General features: G+C 37.8%; 1 protein-coding gene across 5 annotated transcripts in view; it reads left to right on the forward strand.

Annotated features, from left to right (window-relative positions):
* WDR33 (WD repeat domain 33) overlaps positions 1-15,765 on the forward strand; it is a 108,152-nt gene that overhangs the window by 45,070 nt on the left and 47,317 nt on the right. For all 5 annotated transcript variants that reach the window (XM_077766745.1, XM_077766747.1, XM_077766749.1 and 2 more), the window contains exons 5-7: positions 401-496; positions 683-834; positions 2,533-2,630. In XM_077766745.1, coding sequence (XP_077622871.1) covers positions 401-496; positions 683-834; positions 2,533-2,630 — 346 coding nt within the window. The remainder of the gene's footprint in view (positions 1-400; positions 497-682; positions 835-2,532; positions 2,631-15,765) is intronic.

A 15,765-nucleotide genomic window follows, 5' to 3' on the forward strand; every position in this document is an offset into this window, starting at 1 on the left:
TTGGTCCACTAGCGGATGTAATTCTTTCACTTTTTGTGGTGACGGGCCATTTTATTTGTGTTAGCCAGCCTTGTATCCTAGAAAAATGTGGTCTTTGCAGATTTTGTTTTTAAAGGCTCTTTAATGTGGCTAGGTGTGTGTAACTTAACCAGATACTTATAATGCATTTACTCTTATTAATTTAGTTAATGAGCTAAAAGTGCTAGAGCTTTCCCTGCACTGTGTTAATATGTTTCTTTTCTGACAAAATACTTGCTGGTAAATCTGAACTACGATTAAGTGAAAGTATTGTCTATTTGATGTTGATTATTGGATATTTTCTAAATTGTTTCTAAATATTTAAAAAATTAACTAAGATTGAGGATTTGTGACCTTGGAAATCCTTCTTTTTCTTTCCTAGTGGACTCCAGAAGGAAGGCGTTTGGTCACTGGGGCTTCTAGTGGAGAGTTCACTTTGTGGAATGGACTCACCTTCAATTTTGAAACAATATTACAGGTAACAGTAATCATCAGACTGTAGCGCCCTCCTGTGGTACTGTAAAGAACTGGAGATACAGTTACTTTATTGGCATTTTAAACTTAAAATTGGACAAATAATTGTTGTGAGTTGATGTCTGCTCCTGTAAAGCCTTCTGTCATATATTCTTTTATATAATGTTTAAAATGTTTGATGTTTTCACAGGCTCATGATAGCCCAGTGAGGGCCATGACTTGGTCACATAATGACATGTGGATGTTGACAGCAGACCATGGAGGATATGTGAAATATTGGCAGTCGAACATGAACAACGTCAAGATGTTCCAGGCACATAAGGAGGCGATTAGAGAGGCCAGGTTTATACACAATATACCATTTTCTGTAGTCCCTATTGTCATGGTTAAATTATTCTCTAAGTGTATTCTGGGTGCAGAGATGCATGGGCTCTGTCAGATTCTGGGATACTTTCTGCACCTTATAAACACAGTATTTTTCTTTGTTTCCACACACGCACCATTTTGCTGGCACTTTTCTGAAGTAGTGTTGTCCTGGTATCAGCCTTTGCAATATGTTAGAGATGTACTGTCTGCCGCATTTTGCACTGGTTTTCTCTTTTCATTTATGGTTAATAATGTGTATACGTTATTCCTTTTTATTACCTACTGTGTAAGATAAGAATCTTTCATTCCAAATAAAGAATTCAGTCTTTAATTATACAACTGAATAAAATCTAAAGCCTACAGAAAACACTTTCAGAGTTCACACAAAATACAAGAAAAAAAGGCTTAAGTGAAGACTTGGTTGGCTTGGTTATGCCACGACTTCAAAAGGAAAGTGTAGTAGGACTAAAAACTCACAAGTGACCGTGGGTGTGGCAAACGTAATGGAGTAACGAATGGGTTCTTCAAGCTTTGAAACTAAGCAAAGCATTGTCAAGAGGACTCTAGGACTTTCTTCTGATTCACTGTTGAGAACATCATTTATGCAAATGTATAATAATAAGTGGAGTTTAAAATATTTTCAGTGAGTTGTATATTTTTACATATCAATGAGATATGTATAGTAAACTGGAAAACAGAGTTTCAAAAACAAGCTGAAGAATTGCTGCAGCCTCAGAATAAAGCTCAGCAGCATTCTTTACGGTCGTACCGCCCATGTGTGGGAGGAGGTTGACATCTTTATAGAAACATCATCCACTGCAGTCACTTGTTTCTACGTTCAGAGCCTTAACAAAAATTGTTGGATAAACATGCTTCTGCAAAGACTATGCTTTAGTGTCCTGCCTATACATTGAGTTTTCACGGTTGGTTCTTTGTTAGTCATAGGACTCAAAAGTTCAAGGAAGTTCTTAGAGGTAGATGAGAAACGTGGTGCTCTTTCACGGCAAGGAGGTAAAGATGGCAAAGTCCTTTGCAGGAGATTATCTTTGGCTTCAAACACAGTCTGCAGGTCCCTGTGTTAAAGTTTTCCCTAAAAGGAGCAACATTCATGGAATAGCTTGCCAGGGAGAAGGTGTGAATATTTTCCGCAGACCTTTCAAATAAACGAGAAACACTGTATGTAGACATGTTTAGCAACAAGTTTTAAGTAGCCTGTCCAAAACAGCTCATCCTTCATGAAGTTTCCCAGGCAGAAGAAGCTGATGCTAATTTTTTGAGCAGTATTCCTATGTGATTTAAAAGCGTGTTTACAGGAATATTGCAAAAATAGGTTTCACTTAGTTTCTACACTTAAATGAGCTTCACGTTTTCTGTTAGTATGACAGATAGGAAATACTCTACTGTGGGGAGTGTGGGAAGCATCAGTACTAATACTACTCCAGTAAAGGTCTCTGAATATGGATGATTGAAAACTAAGAAGCAACTGCTGTGTTGAGTTCTTCTTTTGATGAGATGCTTTTGACGACATTCTCTTTAAGGGCCTCTTCACTGTTGGAGTACTTCCCTCTCCTGTTTATAACGCAGCACAGTGTTTTTATTTTTCCCTGTCTGAGAAGCACAGATAATCTGTTAAATGCTGACTTCTTTCCCCTGCTGTGTGTCTTCATGTAACAGTTTCTCACCCACGGATAATAAATTTGCTACATGCTCTGATGACGGCACTGTTAGAATCTGGGACTTTCTTCGTTGCCATGAGGAAAGAATTCTCCGAGGTACGTGTACTAACAGTCCTGATTGGAATATTTAAATAGGGAAGGCATTTGTGGTTAAATCATCACAATACCACAATACCAGCTTACATCTCCATTTAGTTTTTTTACATATACACCGTCTCAGCCAGCCTCTTTAAAGAAACCTGAACTGTTTCACATTTTGTAGATTTTTACTACTATTAAAATCTTTGAATTCTTTGAGCTATAAATTAAATACAACTGTTCCCCTTCTGTCATTCCACTCACCTCCCCAATTACTTGCTTATCTCTATCTGCTAGGGCCATATTCCTTTTTTTGTCTTGTAGCCAAGGTAGCTTTCTCCAACATAATGACACTATAAATTTTGTTTAGATGGCTCACATTCTCCTGGAGATCCTAGTTCAATGATTAACTGAAGTATCAATAGCTGTACTTCTCATTATTGCTATTTCTGAAAACAGGTGTTTAGAAAAATGTATTTTAAGTATACCACATTTATACACTACATGGCCCACTTGTTATTAAATTTTGGAAGGATTTTTTGTTTACTTTTATTGATTTCATAATTATAAACTAACATTTATGAATTACTCCCTCCTACAAAAGAAATCCGTATTTTTACTTGGGTTAGGTTATTTTAGACTTCATAAAGTAGGGCTCTGGAAATGCTAAGTTTATCAATAGCATTTATGTGGATTCAGTGGGTGTTAGGGGATTAACTATGTTTTATATATGTAATACAAACATCGAGACAAAAAAATTTACATTTAATAAAAACATTTAATCTCATGGTTTATTGTTAACTAGGAAGGTAGTTTTCTCAAATGCTTATCTTGAATTGGTACTGATTTAACAAACATTCTACTCCAGCCACTTAATTCCAGTATACCATAAGAGTAACATCTTCCTCTGACACATAAACGTAGGGTAGACACATGGGTGCTATAGACATTGGGGGTCAAGAAATTACTATTCAGAATTTTCCTTTCTGTTCGAGTCTTGATTAAATTATTAGCTTTTTTCAGTATTCCAGAGCTTAGTTTACAGCCTACAGTGTTGATGCTTTCTAGATAAGAAAATAAATGCCCTTGAAAAAAATGTAACCCATATTTCAAGCCAGTATTTTTTGAAATCATATTTGTTTAAACCTTCCTGGCTTTGCACATTTGGTGTGGGTTCATCCACAGTACTCACTGTGTGGTGGTAGCTAGCATAGGGTATATATAGTACCTATCAAGGAGTGTGCCCACCATGACAGCTGTGATGTACCACGTCAGACCTGAAATCATTTAGCCAGAGTTATTTTATGGATGAGCATCATGACCCCGCAGGTGTAAATGACATGTTCAAGGTCATCTGAAATGAGTTCAGATCCAGGACTAGAATCCTTTCACCTGACTCCTAGCCTAGGGCTACGCTAATGTTGCATCTTTCCTCAATCTTCATAGAAGAAGTCTTAGCTGTTAAACAGAAATAAGATGGACAACTTTTTCTGGGCTTTGAAAATCCTAAGAAATAAAGAGGAAACACAATAATTGTAGTTATTAAAAGCAATATTCAAGTATCAAAACAATTACTTTTACAGAGGACTAGGAAGGACTGTAATAATTATGAAGTCTGATATAAAATCACTATGGATCTTGGATTAAAAAAGAAAACCTTCCATATAACATTTTTCAATTCCATGTTCTAATGAAATGTTAACTCAATTTGGTAATATAGCTGTTTCTAAATAGTACTTAAGAACTTTTCTTCTGGAATTTAGAGTGTATGTGAGCTATTCTAGCAGTTAAATATTTTCAGATTTGAGTTGAGGTGAATTTGGATAATGGTAAATGGATGCTGAGTTATCTGTTCTTCCTATAGCTTAAAAAATATACCAGCATCCTGTCTATATTAATTAAGAGTAGAATTTTCTATTTTATGTGGGGGCTCTTTTAAGTTTAAATATTTTAAGTTTTGCTGTGGAAATTTTAAACATACACAAAAGTGTAATGGACCTCCATTACTTATAGGTTGTATGTTCTAGCTTATTCATGATTTTTGCTTCCTTTTAAAAATATTTTTTCTTAGTACTACAATGAGTATATGGGACCAATATGAATATATTAAACCAAGTTAATTGTACCACCCAAGTAGTAATTCTAATAGCAGGTCTGGTATAGTAGATAAGTTACTAGGTTCCAAATATCCATTTTCTGTGATTCCTCATTTTTCTAAGTTTTCTGAATTTTAGCGGTGATTATAAAATGGACCGGTGTTGTTATGATTTTCCTATCCTTTGCTTGTGGGTTGAGGATCCCTGGGGTGATGGGACTCCAGTTGTCTCAAGGCCGCTGTGAGATTCTTCATATAAAATTTGAAGTGAATTTAATTTAGCTTTTCTACATGGAAAATTGGATCACAAAGTCAAACAAATTGGGGGAGGTAGGACCTTCTAACATCTAAAATGTCAGTTGGCCTCTATGGAGGGATGACGTTCACGTAGCCCACACAGACTGAAACATCGGGCAGGTAAGCATACTCCTGCACCTGGTTAGTGTTGTGCGTCAGACCACTAGTGTGAAGAAAAATCTAAGAACATTTTAATTGAAGGGAGTGTTTATGATCACGTACTTCAGATACTTAACAACTCTATCAGATACTTACCTTTTCTACATCTTTCCTAAAAACCAGTCTTCTACTCATCCACATTTTTAGTGTTCTAGTATTCATTACCTCAGATGATTCTCTTTTCCAATTTTGGATAGCTCTAGTTTTCAGAAAGTTCATTATATCAGAAATCTGCTTCTGTATGACTTGTCCTGCCTCTGGATAACAAAAAATTAGTCTATACTCTCTTCTTCATGGCAGCCCTTTATTTGAAGGCAGCTACCACGTCTTCTTAATGTAGACCATCAGCTATAAGCATATAGGATCCCTGTGCCTGGCAGAGGCCATGATGCCATACTGCTGACCGCAGAATTTACAGTGCCTTTTAGTGTCCTTTCGGAGATCCTTCTCATGCTTCTTGGAAAAGGAGGAAGTTACACAAGAGAAAGTAATCAGGTTTTTAAGGTTAAAATGAACATAGACCTGTTATTAGGAGATTTGGAACTCAAAAGATGATGCTGATTGGTCCATAGGTATGAAATTGAATATACTGTAAAATTGAGAAGTGTCATGTAGCACTCATTACTAAAGCATATGCAAGTCAGTATAATTTATACACAGTGATTCTCCCCTCCTCCCTCCTCCTCTCCCCTCCCTTCCTTGAGAGAGCAAGCACACACAAATGGGAGAGGAGGAGAGGGAGAATTTTAATCAGGTTCCATGCAGAGCCCAATGCAGGTCTCTATCTCACAATGATGAGATCATGACCAGAGCCAAAATCAAGAGTCCGATGTTTAACTGACTAAGTCATTCAGGTGCCCCTATTCTTCTTTTCTTTAGAGCACTCAGTATATGGGTGGGATTAAAAGACCCTTTAAGCACCAGGAATACATGAGACTAAATGAGTCTCTAGTTTACTGATACTTATGCATTTGACTCCAAGTGGAACAGAGCCATTAAAAATACTTATTTAATTAATGAGCATATGCTGTATGTATGCTACTGTTGGTAGAAGAATCTTTTTAAAAGGTATGACACCACTCTCCTTCTTAAAGTTTAGTAGTAGGAGTGCCTGGGTGGCTTAGTCAGTTAACTGATTTTAACTCAGGGCATGATCTCATGGTTTGTGGGATAGAACCCTGGCGTTGGGCTCTGTGCTGTCAGTATGGGTGCTCTCTTGCGCGCGCACTCTCTCTCTCTCTAAATATTTAAAAAAGTTTAGTATAGAAGATATTTTTATGTACTTAAGATGGTGGAGAATGTGGGAAGAGAGTCATGATAGTGTTAGAAGTGTAGTTTTATCAGTGTAGAGTTAGAATGTACATGAGAAGGGTTGAACAGAATAAGAACACTGAAACAAATTTTAGTGAGAAGGAAACTCTTCAAAAGAACCCAATGTACAGGTTTTAGTATGCTATAGTTTTGCTTAACTATATCCGACATATTACACTTACCTGTATATTGGGCATGTTCTAAGAACTTTATTTAATCTTCCCGGTAACCCTATGAACTAAATACTGTTTGTTCCACATTTTACAAACGAGTAGCCAAGGTATGGAAAAATTAAGTAAACTTTGTTTTAAGGTCAGGTAGCTTAAAAGAGGTGGGACTAAGATTTGAACCCAGGTTTTTTGGTCCAGAGTTCGTATTCAACTACCATGTTAAACTGCCTCTTCTCTGTTTTAAAAGTGACATCAGCATGGGTTTGTAATGATGTCTTCCTAAGCTGTGATGACAGAAGTACAGAGTTTTGGGGAGAGTGGAGGGTGTAGTTAGAGGGAGGGAATGTAAGTATTCAAGGTCATTTTACCATTTTTAAAACTGTCCATATTATAGGTTTTCAATGTATGATATATTTAACAAAAAAATGTAAACTACAATGAATAGTTCAAGCTAAATGGGTTATAAGGTATATGCTAGTTTATGTAAATGGAACATAAACATAAGGGGTTATAGTGAAACTTTTCGGGGGTGAGGTCTGGTTTTAGTTTTCAGATCTAGCACTCCTGGAGAGGAAATGAACCCCTGAGTACCAAAAAGTAAGAAGACTGTTGTTAGTGCTTTAGATAAATCCCTGTGTCTGCCTTCCTTGTTGCACTGACTGTGGTCTTTAGTAAATGATATCAGTTCCTCTGCAGAGATCTTTCGGTTCAGCAGTGTGTTTTGAACTGTGTGAAGACATGTTTATGAAGTCTGAATATTCCAAAAATCTTTGATGCTTTACTGGAAAAAATTTTACTTATTAAAGTAAAATTGGCAAACCACATAGTTTATGATTAACGAACCTACTTTATTTGTATAATGTTTTACAAAACATTCCTCAAAATCCTGTCTGTTCTCCCCCAGACAAAAGCCAGAAACACCAATTTCTTATTTAAAAAAAAAAAAAAAAAAAAGTAAAATAAAGCCTGTATCAGAATAGCTCTTTCCACTAACATAGCATATTTTAATATTAAAGCTCTTCAAGCACATCTTACTTAATCATCCAAATAGCCATGTAGACCAATTTTACATATGGACACAGAATTTCTTGGTGTTTTCTTATTTTGAGGAGTTTATTTTAAGGCTCTTTTCCCTTGCTCTCCTGTAAAGACTGGATTATGGTAGATTCTTTTATGTAAAGAATCATCTGCTTATGAGTGGGAAAAAGACTTAGAATCTTAACAAGACTTCTGAAGCATATTATTTCAGAAATTAGTAGAGCTCTGAATTTCTCTCTCTCTCTTCCTCTCTCTCTCTCTCTCTTTAAAAAAAAATGTTTATTTTGAAGGGGAGACATTGAGAACAGGGGGAAAGAGGGAGAGAGAATTCCCACTGCACTGTTAGCGCAGAGCCTGACATGGGGCTCAAACCCATGAACTGGGAGATCATGACCTGAGCTGAAATCGAGTTAAATTGTTAACTGCCTGAACCACTCAGGTGCCCCTGAAATATTCATTTTATATGGTACATTCACATTTTTACAGGCATTGTTTTAGATTTTTATATTGGGCTTTCTTTCTCTGTACTTATTTCAAATGTTGCACATAATATGGCAAAAACTTGTTGAAAATAGATCTGTGGCTTTCTTAGGATGCTAGAGTTGCATGCTGTTGCTCTCATAGTGTTTTAGTTAAGAGCCTAGCAATTTCCAGACACTCTTCCGTATAAAAGACTCTGGTTTTTTTACAGCAACAAATCACAATGATTAATAGGTTAGGCAGTTGAGGGTGCCTGAGTGACTCAATCACTTAACCATCTGACTTCTGCTCAGGTCATGATCTCGAGGGTTAGTGAGTTTGAGTCCTGCGTCAGGCTCCGTGGTAACAGCTGGGCGCCTGAAGCCTGCTTTGGATTATATGTCTCCTTCTCTCTGTGCCCCTATCCCGCTCGTGCTCTGTCTCGCTCGCTTGCTTGTTTTCTCTCTCAAAAATAAACATTAAAAAAAAATAATAATTTAGGTAGTCGATTTTCAAAAAGGGTGTGCATCTTTGCATTAAATATTTTATAATTGCTTCAGTTTATTTTTATTTGTTTCAGTGTTTATTTACTTCTGAGAGAGAGAGAGACAGAGCGTGAATAGGGGAGAGGTAGAGAGAGAGAGGGAAATATGGAATCCAAAGCAGGCTCCAGGCTTTGAGCTGCCAGCACAGAGTCTGATGTGGGGCTTGAACTCACGAATGATAAGATCATGACCTGAGCTGGAGTTGGACATTCAACTGACTGAGCTACCCAAGTGCCTCCTGCTTCAGTTTATTTTGAGTGAGGCTGAAATTTCCCACTTGGTGATGAATTAGTTTACCTGGTTATATTGTTAGAGCTTCCTAGCTAATTAGATCTTTCATAGTTAAAAAACAAATTTTTAGAGGTGCCTGGATGGCTTAGTCAATTATGTATCCAACTCTTGGTTTCGGCTCAGGTTATGAGCCGAAAGTAATAAAATTTAAAAAATAAAAATAATTTTAAATTATTACTCCTATTTTGAGCGGGGAGGGGGTCGGTAGGTAGGTGGTGGGCAGACAGAAGATAAGAGAAATCCCAACCAGGGGCTGGGCTGTCAGTGCAGAGCCCAATGTGGGACTTGAGCTCATGACCTTTGATATGATCTCAGCCAAAAAATAGTTGGATGCTTAACTGACCAAGCCACCCAGGCGCCCCTATCTTTGGTTGTTTTTAAAGTTAAAATTCAGAGCATTGGAAAGAACTGATGAAATTAGATAAATAGGTAATATACTTTTGGCTTTTTCATTTTTGGTGGGTAGATCCTTAAATGATTAAAGTATGGTATCATTAAAAATAGTTACTTGTCAATGAGGGAGGTTAAGTACCAAATCAAATACTGGCTTTTTTTGTTTTTAATTTAGAGAGTGAGCAAGTGGAAGCGGGGAGAGGGGCATAGGGAAAGAGAATCTTAAGCAGGCTCTGTGCTCAACACAGCTCGACATGGGGCTCGATTCCATGACCCTGGGATCTTGACCTGAGCTGAAATCAAGGGCTCAACCAACTGAGGCACGCGGGTGACCTAGTACTGTTATTTTAGTAGTTAACTTTTTCCCTTTACATTTTAATGATGTATCAGAAAACCATTTTAAAGTTTGATTTAAGTCCTACGTCTGGAATTTATAAGAAGCACCTTGAAATCAAGAAATGGTATATTTTTGGGGCTCCTGGGTGGCTCAGTTGGTTAAGCGTCCAACTTAGGCTCAGGTCATGATCTCACGGTTCATGGATTCGAGCCCTGTGTCAGGCTCTGTGCTGACAGTTCAGAGCCTGGAGCCTGCTTCAGATCCTGTGTCTCCCTCTCTCTCTGTCCCTCCCCTGCTTATACTGTCTCTATCTCTCAGAAATCAATAAAACATTAAAAAATAAATGGTATATTTCCTAGGTCATATTCGCCCCCCCCTCGATTTATCCTTTTTTATGGATTGTTTCATAAACTAGTCTTAGTTTCTCCAACATGCACTAATAAATTTCTCAAAGCCAATATGTTGAGTTCTCTTTCTGAAGGTATTTTAGTGTAATTCTATTTGCTCCCAAAGAGCAAACTTTACCATTATTACCATGCTTTTAGCATGTCACACATTACTTGGAGGATTAGCCCAGTTGAGTTGTATCTGCTTTAACTTGCTGATATTTTTACATACTGTATTGGTCCCAAGGGAACACCTGGAAGGGACAGCCACCACAGGGGGCCTGTGGTGCCTTTGAGTAGGGTTAGGTAGGATTTCTCCTCCCCAGAACCATCCATCTGAAAAGGGAATGCCTTCTCTGATCTTCCTGACCGCTGGCAAGCAAACCTCTGGATTTGGGCCAGGAAAGGTTTAAGAGCTCACACATCAGGCCTCTCTTTTATCTTTCTATAGGAAAAAATTTCCATAGTTAAATCCAAATATGATATATCCTCCCCACCCCCTAAGTTCTAGATCTATGTAATAAATCCAACCCTACTTTCATGCGTAATCCTTTAAATATTTGAAAATGACAGTTAAGAGTCTCTTATCCAAGTTGATTACTTAATACCTTTACTCTTTCTCATGGTTTCTGGGTCATCCCCTGTTCTGAGTCTCTCTCGTCAAGAATTAAGCTTCACCATTCTGAACACCCATTTTTACTAAAGGGGGAAGGCAGTGGCATGATGCATTCACACTAATCATCTAAAACCTACATTTTTTTTAAAGTTTATTTTTGGAGAAATAGAGTGGGGGAGGGACAGAGAGAGAGACACACACACACAAGCAGGCTCCCCACTATCAGCACAGAGCCTGACTGAGATCAGAGTCAGCCACCCAGGCGCCTCTAAATTTGTTTTTGTATAAACTCATAAACCAGTCTAATAGACTCTAGATTTGAGGTTGAAAACCTAAATACTGAGCCTTATATTTATCTTTATTTAAAATTTTATGTATTAAGTTTAACATCACAGTATCTTGAATCCTGACACTTAGAGAACTCCCAGCCTTGGATCACCTGTAAATTTGCAAAGCTGGCCATCTAGATTAATAAAAAAAGGTGTTAAACAAGACTGAGGTGGAGTAAAGGACCTTGCAGCCCTCTATGCAGACTTGCCTCACAGGTAACAAACATCTTGTGGAAAGTAACGTTGGAAATGACCTTTCAAGCATGTGGTTGTAAAGCCACGATCCTCTGCTATGATCCACAGACTAGTTCAAAAGATTGTCTATGGTTTGACTATGATTTTGTTTACCCTCCTCCAGTAATTCTGAAGAGAAAATAAAAAAGGATTGTTTTACCATGACTTATTCCAAACCACTGGTTTTTGGTATAGGCAGTAATACCCTGTCATGAGCACTTTGTAAAGATTTTTCTTCTCAAGAGTGTGCACTGGCGCCTTTATAAAAATGTTTTATGTGTAGTGGTCATTATCAGTGAAGATAAAGAGTGTTTTCAGCACTCTAAAAGGTTCCTTCATCCCTTTTACCCACCCAAGCCTATTGTTAGGTAGGTTAGACATTCAAACATATTTTCATTAAATTACTTTTCCTTTTTTATCTACTGTTTTTCAAGGTGTTTTTTGTTTTTGTCATTTTGTGATTTCTGTCATCTCCCTTTCCTTTTTGTAGAACTCTCTTAATTTCTTTGATTTGCTTTTGGGTTCTTTTTTTGTTTTTAAAGTTCATTGAGGGAGAGATTGTGTGTGCATGGGGGAGGGGCAGATATCAAGGTCAGGGAGAGAGAATCCCAAGCAGTGCAGAGCCAGATGCAGGACTCGAATTCGTGAACTGTGAGATCATGCTCTGAGGGAAATCAAGAATTGGGTGCTTAATTGACTGAGCCACCCAAGCACCCTGTTCTTTTTTTTTTTTTTTTTAAGTAAACTGTACTCCCAAAGTGAGGCTCATATTCATGATCCAAAGATCAAGAGTCACATGCTCCATCATCTGAGCCAGCCAGGCACCCTGCCTCTGTGTTCTTTTGAAAACAGTGTTTTATTATTTTTCTGATTAACTTCATTTGCTAGTTTCCTGCTACTGAAAGCAACACAACAAAAGTTATTATGTAAAGAGATACTACTGTGTACTATCATCACAGGCTCTGGGACCTGGGTGTTAGTCACAGCGCATTCCTTAGCAGCCATGAGACGCTGGGGCAAGTCACTGAACTGCATCTGTGTTTTCATCTGTGTAATGGGGATTAATGACAGTACTGACCTTCCTGAGTAGTTATGAGAATAAAATAATTCATAAGAAGCATTTAGTGCTTTGATCAATGTCAGGTCTTACTTCATTTCCAAAACTAGTTTCAGAGCCTGCTTCCGTCTCTGCCTATTTTAGGATAATAATGGTTATTTCAGAAGTGTATTTTATGTTTCTCATCTAAATGTTTTTCAGCCGTTATCATTAGTTATTGCAGTTGTATAGGTTTCTATTTACGGTTACACCATAAATAGGACCCCTTGTTCAGTGTACATGCTGCTGAAGCGACCACTGCAGACACTTGCTTAAACAAGTTGTTGTGATTTTCTGATGTATTCAGGTACACAGAAATTCGACACTTAGAATTGGTCTTTTTAAAAAAGATCTCCTAGGGAAGCATTTAAAGATTCTATTTTATTTTATTATTTAAAAAAAAATTTTTTTTTAAATTTTATTTCTGAGACCAGAGAGAGAGAGACAGCATGAGCAAGGGAGGGTCAGAGAGAGGAGACGCAGAATCAGAAGCAGGCTCCAGGCTCTAAGCTGTCCGCACAGAGCCCGACGCAGGGCTTGAACACACAAACCGTGAGATCGTGACCTGAGCTGACGTCAGACGTTTAACTGACTGAGCCACCCAGGCGCCCCTTTATTTTGTTATTTTTATTTATTTATTTTTGAGAGATAGAGTGTGAGCAGGGGAGGGGGTAGAGAGAGGGAGACACAGAATTCGAAACAGGCTCCAGGCTCTGAGCTGTCAGCATAGAGCCCAATGCGGGGCTCGAACCCACGGACCTGACTGTGAGATCATGACCTGAGCCGAAGTCAGATGCCCAACCAACTGAGCCACCCAGGCGCCCCTAAAGATTCTATTTTAATTGTTAGATGAATCAGATATTTAATGATTGTGAATTGTGGTCAAATAAAGATTCTCAAGTCATGGCCTCATCCTTAGGCAGCATTTCCAACATTTCTCTAGTTCTGTCATTTCTTCAAATACATTTTGTGAATTGGGCAAGCACCTTGGTGAATGTGAATACTGAATATACTGAAAATCAGGTCTTGACAGCTCATCACTCTGCTCCATACTGGTCATTGATGTCCAGACTGTTTCACTGGGACAGCATTTATTCTCTGGGGGGGAAGAATAGGTTTTTGTCTTGTTGATCCAATTTAATCACAGTAATTAATTTCTAACTTCATTTAGTAATAAAGTTGGATGAGCTAGTGCTAACTCTGGTCAAAGTTCCCTTTGTCATCTTCGATGAGTAAGGTGGTTAGTGGTAAGCTAGGGGTCTTGGGGAAACTAATTCTATATATTTTCTGTCATAGTAGACGGGACTTAACATACACAGAAACCTGACGCCATCTGTTTGGGCCTCCTGGTCAGCCTCTGCCCCGTCCCATCAGCCTTCCCGGCTGATAGCAGACTAGCTGGGAAGTCCCCTGTTCTACCCTAAAAGTCTTCGCTGGACTTTGTTGCAGGGTGGGAGGCTAAATCCTTCTCTCATATGTAGCAGATATTGGCCCCACTGATAGATAAAGTGATTCTAAGAGCAAATAGAATGATATTAAAGGAGATATTAGGAATTAAGGAACACTGTTAAGTTCAGTGATTCCTAAATTTAAATTCTGCTTTTTTGAGGTCATACAGAACAATGCCCAGTTTTAATGTTATTTCTGTAGGCCCTGAATGTTAAATACTGTAGAAGTTTGGTTATTAATAATTTATGTTTCATCATTTCCTGGAAATTTATGGAAACTTTGATTTACATCTTTTAAGCGTATTAGTTTTATAGATTTATTGCTTTAATGTGTCATGCAAATGTAAATTACCAAGAGTCTTCTTGGTAAAAATAAAATGCTTATTTAAACAAAAATTGGGGGCACCTGGGTGGCTCAGTCAGTTGAGTGTCTGACTTTGGCTCAGATCTTAATCTCGCAGTTCACAGGTTTGAGCCCCGAGTCAGGGTCTGTGTGGATGGCTCAGGGTCTGTGGCCTGCTTTGGGTTTTGTGGCTCCCTCTCTCTCTCTCTCCCTCCTCTGCTTATGCTCTATCTCTCTCAAAAATAAATAAATATTTAAAAAAATTCTTCAAGAGATTTGCTAGGTATTTTATTTGGTTTATTAAGTTCTAGAAACGAAGTTAAGTTAGTTACTATAAAATAACTCTTTGAACTGTTTGAAAGTTTTTTAAAATATTTGGACCCTTTTTTTTTTTTTTTCTTTTTTAAGGAAACAAACCCACAGCTGGTGCCCTCCCACAGTGAGGAAATGAGATGATGACAGTTCTGATTTAGGAACTTGGGCTTAGCTGTTGATGCCTGTGAGATGAAAGGCATTTGAAGGAGGAGAGTTGTAGTCCCGGGGGAGGTGCGCCAGGGACTATGATTGTCATAAAGGGTGCAGTTTGGTACTGTTTTCTCCACACTGTAAAGAGAGTGTAGTCAACGTTTTGGTGTCGTTTTTCATTGTTCTTGTAGAATCACACTTGAATTTAATGTGCTTAAAATTCACTGGGCCATAGTTCTCCTTTTTGTAGAAAAATTGTAGAAGAGATTTACAGAGGAGGTTGGGAGTTAGTGGAAAAGTCAGCCTTCTTAATTGGATTATCTCTTATACTCTAATACAACTACAGACGAAAGGATATAAATGTACTATAAAATGTAACTTAGAATATTTAGTTCATTATTCTCTAAAATACCTAATGCCTTCTTTACTACATGGACTTGGGAGACCACAAACTTCCTTTTCCTAATAAGTTACACAGGCATTGCTTGATATAATATGTATTATCTTTGAACAAGCTTTTAAGTATTTAAAAAGTGGTTCTCATTTTTATATTGGAATATATATGTGTATTTTTGTTTCTGTTACCTTTAGTATTTATTTGGGGGGCAGGGGGAGACACAGAATCTGAAGTAGGCTTCAGCACAGAGCCTGATGCAGGGCCAGAACTCACGAACTATGAGATCATGACCTGAGCTGAAGTTGGATGCTTAACTGACTGAGCCACCCAGGTGCCCTTTAAATCATAGTTTTGAACTACATGATGGCATCAGAAGATGAGTTTAAATCACTGCTCCTTCTCCTTGTGAATAACAAGGTTTTTATGATCCATAAAAAGTAAGTGGTAATGGCTATCTAATAGGGAAATCAGATTGTAATATATACAGGCCTTAAGTGCTACACAGATAAAGAGTAGTGGTGATGAAAATACTTTTCCTCTGAACCAAAATTCCCATACAGTACATGTTCCTAAGAAATGATGTGCCTTTGAAGACAATGACTTTTATGTGATGATCCAAACTTAATCTTCCAAGTCCAGAAAGGACACAATAGGCACTTGGGGAAGCGGTGTATATATATGTGTGTATGTATGTGTATATGTATATATATATAAAACCCATGTTCCCACTTCCTAGACATGAAA

The sequence above is a fragment of the Crocuta crocuta genome, unplaced genomic scaffold (assembly GCF_008692635.1).
Source record: "Crocuta crocuta isolate KB4526 unplaced genomic scaffold, BGI_CrCroc_1.0 scaffold5, whole genome shotgun sequence".
NCBI classification, from domain to species: domain Eukaryota; kingdom Metazoa; phylum Chordata; class Mammalia; order Carnivora; family Hyaenidae; genus Crocuta; species Crocuta crocuta.